Consider the following 21,600-nt stretch of genomic DNA (forward strand, 5'->3'; position numbering starts at 1 on the left):
GTAAAAAGAAATAACATATCATTAAAAATAAATACTCAGTACAAAAATCTTTATCTGTTTGCTAGTTTGCTATACCCAACATCTACTATTACCTATTTGGGTAGCACCTCTGCTCTTTGAAGATTCTTCGGAAATCGAAGACCCGCGGAGATCATCGGAACTGCTTTCATTTCTCCTTGAAATTATTTCTACAAATGAGAAGTAGAGTTGGTGGGGGAAGGTTGAGATGGAAGAAAAAAAATGAAACCCAACAATGTTTGAGGACACAGCTGAAGGTACAACTATTGCCAAACTTTCAGGGATAAAAATACAAGATGGGGGAGGGGAAGGCGGAGAGATAGCATGGAGGTAGGGCATTTGCCTTGCGTGCAAATCAGTGGTTCGAATCCTGGCATCCCATATGGTCCCCCGAGCCTGCCAGGAGCGATTTCTGAGCATAGAGCCAGGAGTAGCCCCTGAGTGCTTCCAGGTGAGACCCCCCCCCCCAAAAAAAAAAAAAAACCGAAAAGAAAGAAATACAAGATGGGGGTCTTTGAAACTAGCAATGTATGATGCAGATGACAAAGGCTGATCTCTGGTTGAAATGGAATCGGCCTGCCAGGTATGTGATCTCTGTTCCCATGGCAGCCTCTAGAATGCTGCAATTAGCCATTCATGCCTTTGGTCTGAGACTTGTGGCTTCCCGGTATCCTTAGTGCTAGGATAACTCTAGGAGTGAATATGTGGCTGTTAAATGCTAAGACATCACAGTTTCCTTTCATTCATTCTCTCTTGTCAAACACTGTCAGCCACATTTTTTTTTTTTTTTTGGTTTTTGGTTTTTGGGCCACACCCGGCGGTGCTCAGGGGTTACTCCTGGCTGTCTGCTCTGAAATAGCTCCTGGCAGGCACGGGGGACCATGTGGGACACCAGGATTCGAACCAACCACCTTTGGTCCTGGATCGGCTGCTTGCAAGGCAAATGCCGCTGTGCTATCTCTCCGGGCTCCTTCTCTTGTCAAACACTGTCATGAACTGAACCAAGTGTCATCACTCTGCTCAATGTACCTCACACATACTTTCTGGTATTAAGAGGTTAGTTCAATGACTCAGAATAACTTTGATTACTGAATATCAGAATTCAGTAAATTAGCAAATCTAGGGCACAAATAAAAATAGTAACATTGGGTAGACTTACCCTTATATCCGAAAGGGTAAATTTCACATACACCTACTTTAATTACACTGGGTACAATCAAGAGACAAAAGAGAATGCAGCTGGGTAACTAGCCATGGTACACCAGTAAGTGAACACTATGCTTTCTGGAAAACATTCTTCCTGATTTAAGCTGACTTCTGTGCTGTAAAGTCTTTTAATTCAGAGCCCGTGAATCTGCTTATCATCAAACTGGAAATCTCTAGAACTTTCTGTGTTATGGAAATTCTATCTAATATAACCTCCCTGCATCTTCTGTCTCTGTCTTCTCAATTCTTGGTGACCTAGTGAAATTCCTGGCTACCAGTTTTCTTTCCAAAGGTACAGATGGGAAATTCTTCCACCCAGGTCTCAGCCTCCTCTAATGGACTCATTCCAGACTTAACAGGCTCCTCTCATTGACTTCCTCTTTTTCCAGGACTACTTGGCTTCACTATATAATGGCCAATGTCTGAAAACTCTCTCTAAAACTGCAGCCCTCACCCACAAAGAGCACAAAGAGACTGAATTGGATCAATATGCTGAATCAAACATTACTAATTCATAGTCAGAGATTATATAGTCAGTGGGTAAAGTGCTTGCCTTCCTTGCAACAGCACTGGATCATTTTCCAAGCATCAACATATGCAGACCACCAGGAACGAACGAACCTCCACAATCTGTCATTTCTTATATAAGAAATTCAATTGAGATCCCCACCAAATACTTTCCAAAGAGGCTGCTGTCCAAAATCCATGACTGCTGGTGCTGGGACCAACCCTGCCCAGAGAGCCTGCAGAAGCCACATCAACATAGGTGAGCTGGACACTTGCATGAAGGGTGGGGCCAGGAGAGTCCAGCTGCTTCGCTCCACTCCTTGGCTGCACACATCTCATAGACAATGATCCCCAGCACAACACACAGAAAACATCACACTACAAGGGTGTAAATGGGGAAACAACACAGGCCAACCATGTATGAAGATGGCAGCTCCAATGACCTGAAAACTGCCACTTACTTAGCTTCTCAGATAAGGGCCTTAGAAAAGAAATATGGGGGAATCCTCATAGAAATCAAAGAGAGCATGGATCAAGCTGAACAAACCACAAATAAGAGAATCAAGATACATGAAAATAGAAGTAAGAAAACTCCAAACTGAAATAACAGAACTGAAAAAGTTGTTAGGTGAAATGAAAAGCCTCTCCAACAGAGTAACAGAATCTGAGAACTGAATCAATGAGCTGGAAGATGAGATGCATAACAACTCCATACAACAGAAGAGATTGGAAAAGAGCCTTAAAGCAAACAAACAATGGAAAAAAATACTCAAAGATTCTGAACATACAAAAATAGAAGTCTGTGATAAATTCAATAGAAATAATATAAGAATCATTGGAGTCCCAGAGACCCAAGAAGAAAATCCCTATGACATATTAATAGTCAAGGACATCACTGAGAGGAACTTCTGTAGCTAAAGACAGCATGCAACCAAATCATGCATGCCCGAAAATGACATCCAAAAAAAAGCACCTAAAAACACACCTTAGTCACAATGACAAATATATCAGACAGGGATAGAATACTAAAATCAGCAAGATTAAAAAGGAAATTATGTACAAAGGAGAACCTTAAGATTTACAGCAGATTCTCACAAGAGATCCTCAAGGCATGAAGACAGTGGTGTCAAATAGTGACAGCTCTCAATGAAATAAATGATTCACCTAGAATACTGCACCTAGCCAGACAAACATTCAGCTTTGAAGGAAGCATACATATATCTTCATAGACAAAAAATGGCTCAGACTCAAAACTAACTTTAAAAAAAAAACTGAAAGGTCTACTTTAAGACAAGACAGACCAACAGACACACCAAACTCCTACACAAAGATCATAATAAATTCCATGACAATCTCCTCAATGTCAATGAACTAAATGCACCAGTTAAGAGACACAGAGTGGTGCTTGCTTCGGCAGCACATATACTAAAATTGGAATGATACAGAGAAGATTGGCATGGTCCCTGTGCAAGGATGACACACAAATTCATGAAGCGTTCCATATTTTTAAAAAATAGAGACACACAGTGTGGAAAAATGGATCTAAAAGCTGAATCCAACATTTTTGAATATTTAGAGAGTGTACCCCAGACATACAAAAGAATGCCCCAACATGTAATTAGTCTTTGATAAAGGGGAAAGAAATGCAAAATGGAGCAAGGAAAGTCACTTCAACAAGTGGTCTTGGGACAACTGGTCAACCACATGCAAAAAGTGATCTCCATTTAACACCATGCACAAAGATCAAATCCAAATGGCTTAACAATCTTGATATCAGACCGGGAACATAAGGTATATAGAACACATAGGTAAAACACTCCATGACAATGAAACTAAGGCATATTTCAGGAGGAAACACCACTGTCCAAACAAGTGGAATCAGAGAAAAGCAGATGGGACTATATTAAGCTGAGAAGCTTCTGCACTTCCAAGGAAACAGTGCCTGGGATACAAGGGCCACCCACAGAATGGGAGAAACTATTCACCCAATACCCATCAGATAAGGGGATAATATCTAAGATATACAAAATACTGACAGAACTTAATAAGGAAAAAACCTAACCCCATCAAAAAATGGGGAGAAGAAATGAAAAGACACTTCCTCAAAGAAGAAATACAAATGCCCAAAAGGCACAAGAAAAAATGCTCCACATCACTAATCATCAGGGAGATGCAAATCAAAACATCAGGTACCATCTCACACCACAGAGACTGGCACACTTCACAAAAACCAAGAACAATCAGTGCGAATGGGGATGTGGGTAGATAGGAACTCTCATTCCTGCTGGTGGGAATGCTGTCTAGTGCAGCCTTTATAGCAAACAATATGGAGATTTCTCAAAAATCTGGAAATTGAGCTCCCATACATCCAGCTATACCACTCGTAATGATATACTCTAGGAACACAAAAACACAACACAAAACTGCCTTCTGCACGCCTATATTCATTGTAGCACTATTTACAATAACCAGAATCTAAAAACAACCTAGATGCTCGACAGCAGATGAGTGGCTAAAGAAACAGTGATACAATGAAATATTATGCAGCTTTCAGGAAAAATGAAGTCATAAAATTTTCCTATATCATGGAAACTCTTATGCTGAATGAAATAATCAAAGGGAGATTGATAGACACACAGAATATTCTCACTCATCTGTGTGATTTAAGAAAAATGAAATACAATATTGTAATAATATCCAGAGACAATAGAAATGAGAGCTGGAAGAACCATCCCAGGACATAAAACTTACTACAAAGAGTGTTGATTGCATTTAGAGAAACAAATACACTAACAACTATCCTGAAGATGGTAGTGAGTGAGGGAAATAGAATGCCTGTCTCGAATACAGGCATGGGGTGGGGAAGGAGGGAGATAGGGGTATTGGTGGTGGGAAGGTTGCACTGGTGAAGGGAGTGTTTATATATATATATATATATATATATATATATATATATATAATATATATATATTATATATATAACTGAAATTCAACTACAAACATGCTTATAATCATAATGCTTAAAATATTATTGAATAAAAAAGAAATTCAACTGAAAATATGTACATTGTCTTTCACTAAATGGTTTTCAGAAAATAGGTTGTTTGGCAGAAGCAGTACACCAGTTACTTGTGTTTTGCAAATGATAACTGGCAAGCAGAAACTCACGCAATCCTCTCCTCTATTGCTTAGTTTACAACAGTGTAAGTTGTTTTCAGGAAAGAATGAATACCAAGACATCACTGTTCAGATGACCTAATGACTTTCAGGATCTTCTCCTGTGTATAAGAATCTCTCATCATGTTTATGAAAACATCACACATGGCCAGAGAATCAAGAAAGCATTCCAAGGGTTTTTATGTTTGTTTGTTTGCTTGCTTGTTTTGCAAAAAAAAAACTGTGCCAAATCAATGAAATGCAGTCCAGTCAAACATTACCCCACCCTTACTCCACCTCTTTAAATCCCTATAAACATTTTCCTAGAACGAAGGGAAGAGATGGCAGATTTGAGATTTACTACCTTCTCTTTGGCCCAAAATCAAGCTCTTTGCAGAAGTGGGTGGGTAGAGCTTGGATTTATACAGATGCTGAACACCAAAGAGCTAGTAAATTTCTCAGCTGGCAGGCAAGTTCAGTCCCAGCTACTCTTCCATTTGGGACTCCACTTCAAACAGTTATGGAATTCTTCTATAGAAAAGAAGCCTTTTCTGGCCTTGAGCTGACTTCTTAATGCCAGTACTATACAGTGTTCATTTCAGAGACTCTGTTGTAGGAACTTAAATAATATCTCAGGAACAACATCCACCACCTGATCACTTCAAAATTATTAACCGGTCTTTTTCTGTGAACCTTTATATATACATTATTATACAACCTTTAAAAAACTTTGTACAAAGTTTCCCCCAGTAAAGCAATACATTACGTATATTCTTCAGGGCAAAAATTTCCTAAACATTTTATTCTTTTCTTTCTCTTTTCTCCTCACTCTTTTCCTCTCTCTCTTCCTCTTTCTTCTCTCCTCTCCATCTCCCTCTAGATGCCCTCACCATTCCATTCATTTATAGGTAGTAAGGTAAAATGCAATAAAACTATTTTATTTCAAAAACCAAAACCCAGTTTCTTCCCAGCCTAATTCTCTGACATTTATTTCAGCAACGGTTTTATTTTAATTAATAACATTTATTCATTAATTTGGGGGGAATATATGTGGTATCAATCATCTAACCTAAATTTCCAGGGCATTCCATGAAGTGAATTGTTTAATCCCTGTGGTTAAAGCATTTGCCATGCATATAGCTCTCCCAGGTTTTATCACTGGCACAACGTGTACTCCCTATGAACCCCAAGCTCAAAGCTAGTCCCAACCACTGCTGGGTGTGGCACAGAAACTCAGTCCCTTTTAAGGATTCTTTCTTCTACTTTCTAGACCTTTGTATATTTTCTAATTAATGAAATCAATTTGTATAGGTTAGTTGATTAGTTTATTAAGGTATAATTGACATTGGTTCATTATTTCTACAGAACCTTTAAATAAGTAGTTTTTCATATTTTAATGGATGAGTTTCTAGGTGTATTATTTTTTATTGCTTTATGTCTGAACTTAATAGTGAAAATCCTTTCTTTTTTTCTTTTTTTTTTTTTTGGGGGGGGGGGCCACACCCGGCGGTGCTCAGGAGTTACTCCTGGCTGTCTGTTCAGAAACAGCTCCTGGCAGGCACGGGGGACCATATGGGACACTGGGATTCGAACCAACCACCTTAGGTCCTGGATCGGCTGCTTGTGAGGCAAACGCCGCTGTGCTATCTCTCCGGGCCCAGAAGAAGACTTTTTTTTGGGGGGGGGGGGCACACCCAGCAGTGCTCAGGGGTCACTCCTGGCTGTCTGTTCAGAAACAGCTCCTGGCAGGCACGGGGGACCATATGGGACACCGGGATTCAAACCAACCACCTTAGGTCCTGGATCGGCTGCTTGCAAGGCAAACGCCGCTGTGCTATCTCTCCGGGCCCGAAAATCCTTTCTATTCCAGTATAAAAATTCTGACTACACAATAAATAGAAATATTGAAACAAGATTTTGCTGTTGTTGTGATTTGTTTGGTTTGGGGTTTTGGGCCGTAACTGGTGGTACTCAGAGCTTACTCCTGAATCTGTGTTCAGTGACCACCTGGTAGGGCTGAGGGGACCATATTGGGTGCCACTCAGGTAAGTGTCCTACCTTACCCAACCTATAAGTGCCTGGCCTCCAAGATATTTGAAAGTTAGAGCTGCCTGTTTTACTGAAATTAAGACAAATTGACTTAACAACAAAATACTATGTAGTAAGAAAAGACAGAATTTGCTGTGGCCTTGATAGAACTAGAGGGGATCAAGCTGAGTGAAGTAAGTTAGAAGGAAAAGAGAGATACAGAATGATATCACTCTCATAAGTGAGACTTCAAGATACACCATGTGGAACAAATGGTCAAGAGCAGCCAAACTGGAGAGTTTGTCACAGAGCTGAGTTGGGAGGGAGGTGAGAGGTTACTGTATGAATCGAAGAGGCCTATGGAACCCTGGTGAGGGAAGTGGGTACTATGGTGTTGGAATGATGCTCACAGAAAATCCGAATTGATAGTATTTGTAAATCAATATCACAGTATATCAATAAAGATTTAAAAAATATGATGGGCCAGAGTGAGAGCACAGCGAGTAGGGTGTAGGACGTTTGCTTTACACACAGTCAACCTGGGTTTGATCTCTGGCATCCCAAATGGCCCTTGAGCCAGCCAGGAGTGATTTCTGAGCACAGAGTCAGGAGTAACCCCTAAGAACAGCCATGTGTGGCTCAAAAACAAAACAAAAATTATAATGAAAATAATATATGACTTACTTAATATTCTTGGAAGAAGAAGCCTTATTGTATCCTTAGTTTTGTTTGTCTGTGACCTTTTTGATGCTTGTTGGATTTGCCACTGTTTTGGAGACAACTTCAGCAGAAAATATCCATATTTCATATACTCTGTAAGGAGGAATTCTGCTTTTGCTATTTCACTACTCAAAAGAAACAAAACATGGTTAGAGAGTGTTGAGCACACATTTTTCCTCCCATGGATTTTATAAGGAAAGGTACTCTAGTTTATGTATTCAAATCTTAATTTAATAATGCTACAAATATGGTCATTAAAATATGAGATTCAATAAAATTAGAGATGAGAAAACAACATTGCATAAAACATTTCCAAGGATAGAACCTAGAATGATAATATAGTGAGAAGAGCACTTGCTTTGCCTGCGGCTAACCTAGGTTCAATTCCTGGAACCCCATAGGGGTGATCCCTATAATCAAAAGCAAGAGTAAGTTCCTGAGCACTTCCAGGTATGATCCAGAAACAAAACAAAAATTTGTTCCCGGGGCCAGAGAGATAGCACAGTGGCAGGGTGTTTGCTTTGCATGCAGCCGATCCAGGACAGATGGTGGCTCGAATCCCAGCATCCCATATGGTCCCCGGTACCTGTCAGCAGTGATTTCTGAGCACAGAGCCAGGAGTAACTCCTAAGTGCTGCCAGATGTGATCCAAAAGCCAAAAAAAAATTTTATTCCCAAGGTTATGCACATATGCACGTAGATGGATTATAGTTTTACTCTACTTATTTGAGAGGGAAGTTCTAACTCTACTTGGCGATATATGGTGAAATGAGAAGGTGGCAGAAGACAGCACTCAATGAAGGGATAGAATGCCAACACTTGTGAGCACTGCAGTGTGTGAAACCCACTGCAGACATAACTCCATCCTCAGTCCCTCCTATGTAGCTAACATACCATAATTCTATAAGAGAAGAAATATAGACCTTGCAATGCTCTTTATTTGTGCAGTACATGGTGGAGCCAGTGCTCAAGTTTGAGTCTGTCTCCAATTCTCAGATGGTTGCCAACTGGTACTGGAGTTGAAAAATTTACCCTGAAATGTGACAGCTCACCTGGCTTTTGATTAATCATGTTGTCAAGTGAACCCAGCCAGATTGTTCAAATAAGTAGGTCCCTCATAGGAAGGACCCCATATACCCTGCCTTTATCTTTCAGGACCTTCCTTTCTATCCCCCTCTTGATCAGGATCCTGTTCTTATCAACATGATTCCTCTATGCATAGCTTCAGCATCAATATTTCTTTCCAGGGAGAGCCTTCCTTAATTCTTAGTGTAGGAGTGATAATCAAGCGTCCACGTATCTGGTTCAAGACTGGAGAGCTAGCATAGGGGAGAAGGCATTCACCTTGCATGTGGCTGACACCAGTTCAACCCCCTGCCCCTGGGTGATATAATACTCGTGAGTCCAGCTATATATAAATAGATCTACAAATATATATTCTGCTTATATGTTCCATTTGTATATAAATATATTCTATTTGTATACATACATATAGACTATAGTTACTTACATATTTTTCATACATATATACTTATATACATATATACCTTACAATATAACTGTAAGCTGCTTGTAAAATAAATCTCAATTCCCAACATGTTAAAATGTATGCTAGAAATTGTAGGGTTACAGCCCTTATGATGAAGCTGGATGGAGATGGATGGAGGGGCCTTTTTGTGCCATTCCAGGCCACATGGCTCTGCAACCCTCAATAACCGGTGGGTCTGGAGGTTCATGAGGGCGGCGGGTATTGAACTCACTCACAGGCAGGCTTCAGGAAGTATCAGCTTTATTCATACCCTATCCACCACGTGTGTGGTGAATCTCAACCATTTACACATGCTATCCCTAGCTTGCCCTGCATCTTAACTTCTTTCATCCATGTCACCTCCAACCACTCCCCGGAATGGGAGGGGTCTTGCAGGTAAGGTTACACATAATACCAGGTTCCCAAGACCCCTCCCAGAAACAGGCGAGTCTCAGGTAGATACACCTAAATCCAGGTGGAGTTACAAGAAATATGCCTTAGAGAACAACTGAAAAGGGAGGGCAGTCAGAAAATAATTCATTATTTATTCCCACCACTGGTTGGGTTCTTTTTCAAATGGTTTCCTGGTTTTCATATTTATAACTGAGAGAAAATTTATCACCAGTGGTCCCTGCCCTGTCCCACTTAGGAGCAGAATCACATATGTAGAATGTCTGTCATGAATACAAGTAGGGGTGGGGGAGCATTGGTAGTGGTGAAGGGGGGTATTCTGTTTATGACTGAAACCCAACTACAATCATGCTTGTAATCATGGTGCTTAAATAAAGATCTTTAGAAAAAAAAAGCATGCATATGTGGCTCATGTGACTGTACATGAGAGTCAGTACAGGCAGCAGCGAAGGCACTAGCCATGCCTGTGGCTGACCCTGTGGTTTGGTCTCCTCAGCACGTCAAGGAATGGACATCTGAGCACAGTTCTGGGAGTAGGCCCTGAGGACTGCTAGTGTGACCCACACACCTCCTCTGCCCTGTCCCTGAAATAATGTGAAAAACCAGCTGACAAGGCAAGGGAATCCTCTCCAGGTGCCCCTGCTTGCTCCAAAGGGCTCGCTAGGAACAAAGAAAAGTCAACAGTGGAACCCCAGCAAAAGAGAAGGTGGCCCAGCCTCACCTTTTTATTGCCTGCACCTCCATAGTGGCTTTTTTCAGTTCTGCTGTCATCTGGAGTTTGTTAATAGTTTCCTGTGCTGCCCTGAAAGGCAATAAAGATTTGGCGTGCGCGCGCGCGCGCGTGTGTGTGTGTGTGTGTGTGTGTGTGTGTGTGTGTGTGTGTGTGTGTGTGTTGTGAGAAAGAAATAAAAAGAAAAAAGGAAGATAAAGAGTGATCTGGACAGAGTGGGAAACAAGCAAACAACAAAAAACAAGCACACAAAATACTAACGTTTTGAGAGCATCTACAGATTTCTGGTCATTGTCTCGAAGGAATTCTTCAAAAGCAATTGCATCATTTTCAAGCCTCTTTTCTGCTTTCCGGAGCTGCTTTTCCCTCAGGGCCATGCTTTTTTCATACTTTTTAATAGTATTTTGTTTGGTACAGAGAGCATACTAAGACAATTGAAAACAGAAGCATGTCAAGGGCATCCTTTTACTTTTCTAGGACATTTCAACAACCTCTTAAGGGGGAAATCCACTGTAAACAATCATTTAGTTTGAAAATAACAGAATGCCCAGATCTTAGAACCACAGTTTTATTTCATGAAGCTTTTTTTTGGAGGTGGGGGGCACACCCGGTGGCACTCAGGGATTACTCCTGGCTCGCACTCAGGAATCACTCCTGGCAAGCTTGGGAGGACAAATGGGATGCTGGGGACTGAAACCCGGTTGACTGCAGGCAAAGCAAATATCCTACTCACTGTGCTTTCTCCCTGGCCCACCATAAGTCTATTTGTATGGTAATTTGAAGGGATCCTAATTCCTCTCTTTTACTTTCAGACCAGACCAGATCAAGCCCACAGAAGGTCAACTGTTATTCCAGGCTGGCTGTATCCCATCAATCAAAAACATTTTTATCTGTCTCTTCCTAACCTAGTTCACCTGGTAGTTACTCAAACTTTCTGTCCATTAGCAATCTGTGCTGTGTGCAGCTACTAAGTTCTCCTCAAGCAGGAAGTACCAGGAGGGAATTCTGTTCCAATGAAAATCTCCTCCAGGCCAACCTGAGGTAGCGGAAATTTTAATCAACAGCCTCAAGGAGCCCCATTTATGACTCAAATCCAGCTTTGACATCAACTTTCTACTTTTTCAGTTTAGCTAGGACAATCTGATGGAATTTCTGCTCTCAATCACGTAAAAGAAATTATAAAAATGTTCATCAATACTACTTGACCTTAAATATGTAAATAAGTTAAATTTTATATAAACAAAGATCAAGAGACTTCAATCTTTTAACTCCTCCTCAAAAAGTATTTTTTGGAGGTCAACTATTTATTAAATGCCTATTGTATGCTAGGATGGTTTTAAATGGTGCTCAGAGAGCAATGAACAAACTAAATTCAAAACATAATGTTTGGTAACTTTTCCTACCTCAAGACGAAACCTGTCTCTTTGGTCCTTGATAAATTCATAGACAGATCTTTTTGAGTCAGTACCTTTAAAAAGAATAGAATGAGTGTGGCTTTTTTCCTTCAAAAATTCTGTCTGAAATAAAAACTAATTAGCTCATTACATACAATACATATGCACTTAACATTGTTTTTCCCTTAACTGTTCAAACCAACTTTAATAATAGCCATGATCATTTATTTTGAGCTCACACAGTAGAAACTATTATTTATTTTTCAATTTTTAAAGTGATTTATTGAAAGCATTGTGATTTACAAAGTCCTTCCTCGTCCTCGTTGGATTTCAGACATATAGTGATAGTGAATCAGGGCCTTTCCCACCACCAGTGTTGACTTTCCACCACCAATGTTTTCTAATGAGTATCATATACCATTTGCCCCCTGACCTTTGCCCCCTGACCTGCCAGTAAAACAGGCACATTTTAAGTTTAGACTGTTATAGTTTGGGTCTCTTGATTCTATTGTTGTTGACTTTGGCTTGAGTATCTAGTTCTGTTCTTTTTTTTTTTTATCTCTACCAATGCACCTGAAAACCAGTTGGCCTTGCCCCCATGTTCATTTTTCCTTCATATTTTTCTTCTTCCTTTTTTTTTTAAAGTAATGTCTTTATCTAAACACCATAATTACAAACATGATTGTAGTTGGGTTTCAGTCATAAAAAGAATACCTGCCTATAATCAGTGCAGCATTCCCATCACCAATGCCCCCCATCTCCCTCCTCCCCCACTTCCTGCATGTATTCAAGACAGGCATTCTACTTTTCTCACTCATTAACATTGTCATGATAGTTGTTAGTGTAATTATTTCTCTTAACTGTACTCACCACTCTTTTTTGTAAGTTTCATATTATTAGCTAGTCCTTCTAGCCCTCCTCATCTCTACTGTCTCTGGTATTATTACAATACTGTCTTATTTTTCTTAAATCCCATTGATAAGTGAGACTATCCTGTGTATATCTTTCTCCATCTGACTTATTTCACTTAGTATAATAGTTTCCATGTCCATCCAGGTATAGGAAAATTTCATGACTTTATCTCCTCTGATGGCTGCATAGTATTCCATTGTGTATATGTACCACTGTTTCTTTAGCCACTCATTTGCTGTCGAGCATCTGGGTTGTTTTCAGATTCTGGCTATTGTAAATAGTGCTGCAATGAATAGCAGTTTTGTATTGTGTTTTTGTGTTCCTGGAGTATATCGTTAGGAGTGGTATAGCTGGATCTATGGGAGCTCAATTTCCAGATTTTTGAGGAATCTCCATATTGTTTGCCATAAAGGCTGCACTAGACAGCATTCCCACCAGCAGTAAATGAGAGTTCATTTCTCCCACATCTCCACCAACACTGATTGTTCTTGGTTTTTGTGAAGTGTGCCAGTCTCTGTGGCATGATATGATACCTCACTGTTGTTTTGATTTACATCTCCCTGATGATTAGTGATGTGGAGCATTATTTCATATATTTGTATATCTTCTTTAAGGAAGTGTCCGTTCATTTTTTTCTCCCCATTTTTTGATGGGATTAGGTTTTTTTCTCATTAAGTTCTGTCAGTATTTTGTTTATCTTAGATATCAGCCCCTTATCTGATGGGTATTGGGTGAATAGTTTCTCCCATTCTGTGGGTGGCCTTTGTATCCCAGGCACTATTCAATGAAAGTGCAGAAACTTCTCAACTTAATATAGTCCCATTTGTTTATCTCTGCTTCCACTTGTTTGGAAAGTGGTGTTTCCTCCTGAAAGATGTCGTTAGTTTCAAAGTCATGAAGTGTTTTACCTACATGTTCTTTTATATACTTGGTTTCCAGAGCATACCTAAGCTTTTAGGGGGGCTCAGCCCATCAGATGTATCCTCAGATTTTCCTTGTGGGTAGAACTAATTTAACCCCCATGGGGTTCCTCAAAAGGCCTGCTGTGGACACCTTTTTCCCCTGCGTGGATGGTTGAGGAATTTCCAAAGAGAAGCCTGGCATTACATTCTCAGCCAATATTTGACTGTCTCTCCTTTGTATATATCAGGCAAAATAATAGCCTCTATCAAATAATTTGGCTCAGAAATTCCAGCACCAAAGTTTATTTGAGAACCCCTTTTTCTGGATATAGTCAGCCCTATAAGCAAAGACAATTTTTCTCTTTGCTACTGCAGTTTCTGGTAATCAAGGGTATAACCAGAATGCAGATCTTGACCCTCCTTTAGAAATAGGGAAGCTCATTCTTGGGGATTTGGTTCCTCACTTCACTTAACCTCTAAAACTATAGAGTCCAGCCTAGAAAGATCAAGTTTCTAGATATTTCTTACTCCTCCTAATCCTGATTTTGCATTTAAAGTAAGCTTGCAAGGAGTTACCTTGAGTTGTGACCTTCTCTCTTGTAACTTAAAATTTTTACAGTCACACCCATAGCTTAGGTATTGTTATTGTTATACTAGGCTTTGTGATTACAATTATTCTTCACCTGTAGCTAATTTTACCCCTATAAATTCCCCTGCTCAAAAAATCAAACTTGTCGCACTCTGCCAGAAATGTGTTGACCCCACATTCTCTGTGTGGTTTCATATATTTTATATTTCGCCATATGTGCAACCCACTCTCCCTAAAGTGGATTCACTGAAATCTCACTGATGGCTGTAGGAAAGAAGCCACCTACAGCACTTGGTGGTTCCGGGTGTGGTATCAAGGCCTTTAAGCCATTTAGATTTGATCTATGTGCATGGTGTTAAATGGAGGTCCAAGTTCACTTTTTTGCATGTGGCTGCCCAGTTGTCCCAAGACCACTTGAAGTGACTTTCCTTTCTCCATTTTGCATTTCTTGCCCCTGATCAGAGATTGATTAATTACATGATGGGGTATTCTTTTGCATGTCTGGGGTACATTCTCTGAACATTCAAGTCTATTTCATTGATCTGCGGGTCTGTCTTTATTCCAATATCATGCTGTTTTAATGACTGTTGCTTTGTAGTATAATTTAAAGTTGGGGAAAGTGATGCATTCCCTTTCTTTTTCCTAAGGGTTGTTTTAGCTATTTGTGGATATTTACTGTCTGAAATAAATTTCAAGAGTATTTGATCCACTTCTTTGAAGAATGTCTTGAGTATCCTTAGAGGAATTGCATTAAATCTAATGATTTGGGAAGTATTGCTGTTTTAATTAAGTTAATCCTTCCAATCCATAAACAGAGTATGTGTCTCCATTTCCTTGTGTCCTCTTTTTTTTCTTTCTTTTTTGCATTAAAACTTTTTATTATAATATCATGGTTTTACCAAGTTCTTTAGAATACAGTTGTTTCAGACATTAAATGTTCCAACACCAATTTCATTTCTAGAAGTGCTTCCCTCCACCAGTGTCTTCAGTTTCCCACCGACCATCCTAGCTGGCACCCGTTAGACATAAGCAAATTTACTTCTTGTTATAACACAAAGATAAATGGAAGTATTAAAAACTAGGTCAATAAGAGTCAATTTATGATAATTGTTTGATTTTGTCTCTTTTATTTCTTGAAGCAGCGTTTTGTAGTTTTCTTTGTATAGGTCCTTCACCCCTTTAGTTAAGTTGAATTCAAAATATTTTAGTTTGTGTGGCACTAATTTGAATGGAATTTTTTTTGGGGGGGGCACACTTGGCAGTGCTTAGGGGTTACTCCTGGCTGTCTGCTCAGAAATAACTCCTGGCAGGCACGGGGACCATATGGAACACCGAGATTCGAACCAACCACCTTTGGTCCTGGATCGGCTGCTTGCAAGGCAAACACCACTGTGCTATCTCTCCGGGCCCTAAATGGAATTTTTTTTTTTTTGGTTTTTGGGCCACACCTGGTGACGCTCAGTGATTACTCCTGGCTATGCGCTCAGAAGTCGCTCCTGGCTTGGGGGACCATATGGGACACCGGGGGATCGAACCACGGTCTGTCCTAGGCTAGCGCAGGCAAGGCAGGCACCTTACCTCTAGCGCCACCGCCCGGCCCCTAAATGGAATTTTTTAATGTTCATTTCTTCTTTATCATTTTTTGTGTATAAGAATGCCACTGATTTTTGTGTGTTAATTTTATAGACTGCCACTTTGTTTTATGTATGTATATATATAAATCTATTGCTTCTAGAAGCTTTTTGGTAGTCTTTAGGATTTTCTAAATATAGTATCATGCCATCTGCAAGTGAGAGCTTGACTTCTTCCTTTCCTCTCTGGATGCCCTTGATATCTTTTGCTTACCTAATGACTATGGCAAGTACTTCCAGTACTATGCTAAATAAGAGTGGTGAGAGGGGTCAACCTTGTCTTGTACCAGATTTTAAAGGAAAGGCTTTTAGTTTTTCTCCACTGAGTATAATATTTGTCATTAGCTTGTGGTAAATGGCCTTGACTATATTGAGAATAGTCCCTTTTATTCCCATCTTGAGAGATTTTATCATGAATGGGTGTTGGACCTTATCGAATGATCTAATGCTTTCTCATATCTATTGATATGATTGGTATTTTTTTTTTTTTTTTGTATTTTGGGTCACACTCAGCAGCACTCAGGGATTACTCTTGGCTCTATGCTCAGAAATCGCTCCTGGCAGGCTCAGGGATGCTAGGACTCAAACCACTATCCTGCATGCTAGGTAAACACCCTACCTTCATGCTATCTCTCGGCCCATTCTTTTTCTTTTGTTGATATGGTTTATTATGTTGATTGATTTGCATATGTTTAACCATTCTTGCATTCCTGGAATGAAACCTACTTGGTCCTGTTGTTTGGTCTTCTTGATGAGACACTGATGTATTGTCAGAGACCAAACCCTAATATGGAATTCAGCAGGACAAATCAGTCTTGTGTGGCCAGAGTACATAACCTAAGGCATTGGCTAGCTCGAGCCCAAAGAAATATCACAGTTTCCTATCAGGCATACATTCCAGGAAGCTTGTAACATCCTTGAAACTTCACTAACCTTGAGGTGTTCCTGTACTCCTTATGTAAAGATGGCATGTAAAGGGCCGGGCGGTGGCGCTAAAGGTAAGGTGCCTGCCTTGCCTGCGCTAGCCTCGGACGGACCGCGGTTCGATCCCCCGGCGTCCCATATGGTCCCCCAAGCCAGGAGCGACTTCTGAGCGCATAGCCAGGAGTAACCCCTGAGCGTCACCGGGTGTGGCCCAAAAACCAAAAAAAAAAAAAAAAAGATGGCATGTAAAGATTACCCGTAAGATGACTTCTGTAATGCAGGCTGTTTCATCCTGCTCTCTCTCCACCCCCTGTAAAATCGTGCTTAAAAAGAGCCTGTACCGATCAATAAACTGGAGCCTTGACAAGCCTCATGTTGCTTGGCCCCCTTCTTTCTCCCCATTCTTTTTTCAGGCTGGGACCCCTCTATACCCGCGAATAACCTGTTCTGCAGGCCAGGACAATGTATGGCCTTCTTGCTAAGCATTAGATCCTATTTGCTAGGGTTTTGTTGAGGATCTTTACATCTGTGTTCATCAGGGATATGTTCTTTTTTGCAACATCTCTGTCTGCTTTTGGTATTAGGATGATGTTAGCTTGATGCAAATTATTTGGGAGTGTTTCTGTTTCTTTAATTTCCTGGAAGAGCCTAATGAGTATTGGTAGTAGGTCCTCTTGAAAGGTTTGAAAGAATTCATTAGTGAATCCATCTTGGTCTGGCTTTTGTTTTGGGGAAAATTTTTGATTACCATTTTAATTTTCTCAAAGTGGTGGGTCTGTTCAGATATGCTAGGTCATCCTGTTTCAACCCTGGAAATTAATAAGAGTCCAAGAACTTATCCATTTCTTCAAAGTTATCTTGTTTTGTGGCATAGAGTTTCTCAAAGTAGTCACTGATTATGTTTTGATTCTCTAGAATCTGTAGTAATATCCTTCTTTCCATTTCTAATTATTTTTATTAAGTCTCTCACACTTTCTTTGTAAGTTTTGCTAGATGTTTATTGACCTTGTTGATTTTTTCAAAGAACCACGTTTTGCTTTCATTGACCTTTCAGATTTCACTAATTTCTGCTCTAAGCTTTGTTATTTTCTTCTGCCTACCTATTTTGATTTGTCTTGTTGATCACTTTCTAATTTTATAAGCTGTGTCATTAAGTTATCTGGGTAGGCCCATTCTTCCTTGATGTGTGTTTGAAAAGCTATAAAATTTCCTCTGAGTACTGCTTTTGCTGTGCCCCACAAATTTTAATAATTTGTATCTTCATTCACATTTGTGTCCAGGAATCTTTTGATTTCCTCTTTGATTTCTTTTTTGACCTCCTATTTGTTCAGTAGTGAGCTGTTCAATTTCCAGGTGTTAAAATTTTTCTTCTATGTCCCTTTTTAGTTCATCTCTAATTTTAGTGCATTGTGATCTGAGAAAGTAATCTGTGAAATTTCTATCCTCTTGATTTTATGGAGGTAAGTTTTATGGGCCAGCATGTAATCTATCCTGGAGAATGACCCATATGCATTGGAGAAGAATGTGTAATCAGTTTTCTGGGAATGAAGTGCTCTCTCTATATATTTATGCCATATTCTTCCATTTTTCCTTTTAGAGGTAGTTTCAGCCTGTTTGATCTATCAAGGGTGGCAGGGCATTTTTGAAGTCTTCCACTATTATTGTGTTTCTATTGATACCTTCTTTCAGATTTGTCAACAATTGTATTAAATATTTTGCTGGTCCCTCATTGGGTGCATATATGTTTAAGAATGAGATTTCTTCCTGTTGTACAGACCCCTTGATTATTAAAAAATGTCCATCTTCTAACTTTTTCTAAGCCATACGTTTGTGTCATCTGATATTAATATGCCACTCCAGCATATTTAAGAGAGTTGTTTGCTTGAATTATTGTCCTCTAACCTTTGATTTTGAGTCTATGTTTATTCTCACTATTCATATATATTTCATGTAGGCAACAGAATTATGGATTCACTCTGAGTCTCTTAACAGCTGCATTTAGTTACATAATTGATTTTGAGAAAGATAATTATCATGAGGTTTAGTATGATCTTTGTGTAGGAGTTTTGTGTGTTGTTAGTCTGTATTGTCTTAAATTAGCAGACCATTCAGTTTTTCTTTTAAGGCTGTTTTGAGTCTGTAAAGTTGCTGTTGTTTATCCATGAAGCTATGTATACTTCCTTCAGACCTGAATGCCAGTCTGGCTGGGTGAAGTTTTCCTCAAGAAACATTCATTTTGTTGAGTTTTGTTAATATATCCCACTGTTGTCTTCTGGCCTTAAGGGTTTCTTGTGGCAGGTCTTCTATAAATCTTAAGGATGCTCCTTTGTACACAATTTCCCATTTTCATCTTGCTGCTTTTAGTATTCTATTTCTATCTGTGGGATTCGTCATTGTGACTAGGATGTGTCTTGGGGTACTTTTCTTTGGGTCTCTTTAGCTGGTATTCTTCAAGCATGCAGGATTTGTTTGCATGCGGTCTTTAGCTCTGGTATTTTCTCTGCAATGATGTCCTTGACTGTTGATTCTTCCAGGGGATTTTTTCCCTTAGCCTGTGCAACTCCAATGATTCCTGTGTTGTTTCTGTTAAGTTTATCAAAGACGTCTATTTTCATCTTCACATATTCACATTCTTTGAGGGTTTTTTTTGGGGGGGGGCACACCAGCAGTGTTCATGGATTACTCCTGGCCCTGCACTCAAAAATTGCTGCTGATTCTAGGGACCATAGGGGATGCCAGGGATCGAATCTGTATCTGCTCTGGGTCAGCCGTGTGCAAGGCAAATGCCTTACCATTGCCCTACCACACCGGCAGCTCTTTGAGGATTTTTTCATTGATTATTTGCTTTAAGGCTCTTTTCCTATCTGTTGTATGGATTTTTTATGCATTTCATTTTCTAGCTCACTGATTTGGTCCTCAGTGACTGTTAACTCTATTGGTGTGAGGCTTTCCACTGAGGTTTTCATTTTGTCTTCTGAGTTTTTCAGTCCTGTTATTTCATTTTGGAGTTTTCTTATTCCTCTCTTCATATCCTCTTGATTCTTATTTGTGGTTCGTTAAGCTTGATCCATGCTTGTGAGGTACCCTTCTGCAATGCCCTAAATTTTCTGTTAAAATGTTAATTTCACCTGGATGGTCAGACCCAACCCACACCTGGGATGTGTCTGCAAGGTGCTGTCTGAGTGGAAGGAGGCAGCAAGTAATCATAAAGAGCAGATGAAAGGAGTCATAGAGCGCCTGAGAGAAAGAGGCCGAGAGCCAGAGTTGGAGCAGAGAGAGGCTGCTTGGAAAAGGCTTAACGTAGAACACATGTGAGGAAATGCACATTGCAGTGAGGGCAGAGAAATAAACTGAGATGACTCTCATGAAACTTTGACTGCCTGTGAAATTATTTCACCACTAATACCCTACTCTAGACGTGCTGGTAGAAGGGGTAAAGGTGCCATGCCGAGAAAGTCCTCACCTCAACACTAGGACTTTATATTTTATATGAAAACAACACATGCTTTCTTTGATTTCTATGAGGATCCTTCGTATTTCTTTTCTTTTTAATCATGTAATAGTTTTATTTTTAATTTTTTATTTAATAGTATCTTTATTTAAACACTGTGATTACAAACATGATTGTAGTTAGGTTTCAGTCATAAAAAGAACACCCTCTTCACCAATGCAACCTTCCCATCACCAATGCCCCCAACTCCTCCCTCCCCCACCCTCTGCCTGTATTCCAGGCTTTCTGCATCTTTCACTCACTGAGATTGTTATGATACTTCTCAGCATAGTTATTTCTCTAACTGCACTCACCACTCTTTGTGGTGAGCTTCTCACTTTGAGCTAGTCCTTCCAGCCCTAATCTCTGGGAATTATTTCAATATATTTTATTTTTCTTAAAGCCCATAGATGACTGAGACTATTCTGTGTCTCTCCCTCTGACTTATTTCACTCAGTATAATAGATTTCATGTACATTCATATATAAGGAAAATTTCATGACTTCATCTCTCCTAATGGATGCATAATATTCCATTGTGTATATATATGTACCACAGTTTCTTTAGCCATTCATCTGTTGTAAGGCATATTGGTTGTTTCCAGAGTCTGGCTATTGTAAATAGCACTGCAATGAATATAGGTGTAAGAAAGGAATTTTTGAATTGTATTTTTGAGTTCCAAGGGTATATCCCTAGGAGTGGTATAGCTGGATAAAATGGAAGTTCAATTTCCAGTTTTTTGAGGAATCCCCATATTTTTTTTTAAACTTTTAAAAACATATTTCTTTTCTAAACTTCTTATCTGAGAGTCTAAATAGGTGGTTGTCACTTTTTTTCAAAGCTGCCATATTCATTCTCTATGCATGGTGTTGGCCTTTGTTATTTCCCCATTGTCACACTTGTAGTGTGATGTTTTCTTTTTTTTTTTCTTTTTTGGTTTTTGGGCCACACCCGGCGGTGCTCAGGGGTTACTCCTGGCTGTCTGCTCAGAAATAGCTCCTGGCAGGCACGGGGGACCATATGGGACACCGGGATTCGAACCAACCGCCTTTGGTCCTGGGTCAGCTGCTTGCAAGGCAAACACCGCTGTGCTATCTCTCCGGGCCCTAGTGTGATGTTTTCTACATGTTGTGCTGGGGTTCATTGGCTAGAAGATGTGTTTGGTCACTCTGCTTCTCTTTGTGACTGTACTCCTCTGGCTGTGTTTCCCTTTGTAGGCTTAGACAGCCTACCTCTGCTGATGTGCCCTCAAGAGATCTTCCCTGCACAGCATAGAACTCTTCTGGGTAGAGTCGTTATATCCACCTTATGGAGCAGATCAGAGGCCTTTTAAAATGTCTCCCATTTGCAAAGACTCTCTTAGACACTTTATATACATTATTTTATTTAATCTCAACAATAACCTCAATAAGATATTATTGCTATCCATATGTATTCTTGACATGAGGTTCTGA

The 21,600-nt window shown here is 39.8% G+C and overlaps 1 protein-coding gene and 1 non-coding gene across 2 annotated transcripts in view; one reads left to right on the forward strand and one right to left on the reverse strand.

Annotated features, from left to right (window-relative positions):
* The window catches only part of CCDC38 (coiled-coil domain containing 38), a 39,988-nt gene that overhangs the window by 13,690 nt on the left and 4,698 nt on the right, over positions 1-21,600 (reverse strand). The window contains exons 4-8 of the mRNA XM_049782936.1: positions 11,708-11,772; positions 10,566-10,729; positions 10,296-10,376; positions 7,600-7,760; positions 93-188 (exon numbers count right to left, since the gene is read on the reverse strand). Of these exons, the coding sequence (XP_049638893.1) occupies positions 93-188; positions 7,600-7,760; positions 10,296-10,376; positions 10,566-10,729; positions 11,708-11,772 (567 nt within the window). The remainder of the gene's footprint in view (positions 1-92; positions 189-7,599; positions 7,761-10,295; positions 10,377-10,565; positions 10,730-11,707; positions 11,773-21,600) is intronic.
* Positions 3,133-3,239, forward strand: LOC126023500 (U6 spliceosomal RNA). The gene has a single exon (XR_007500618.1). It is a non-coding gene; the product is annotated as a U6 spliceosomal RNA (small nuclear RNA).

The sequence above is a fragment of the Suncus etruscus genome, chromosome 11, assembly GCF_024139225.1.
Source record: "Suncus etruscus isolate mSunEtr1 chromosome 11, mSunEtr1.pri.cur, whole genome shotgun sequence".
Classification (NCBI taxonomy): Eukaryota; Metazoa; Chordata; class Mammalia; order Eulipotyphla; family Soricidae; genus Suncus; species Suncus etruscus.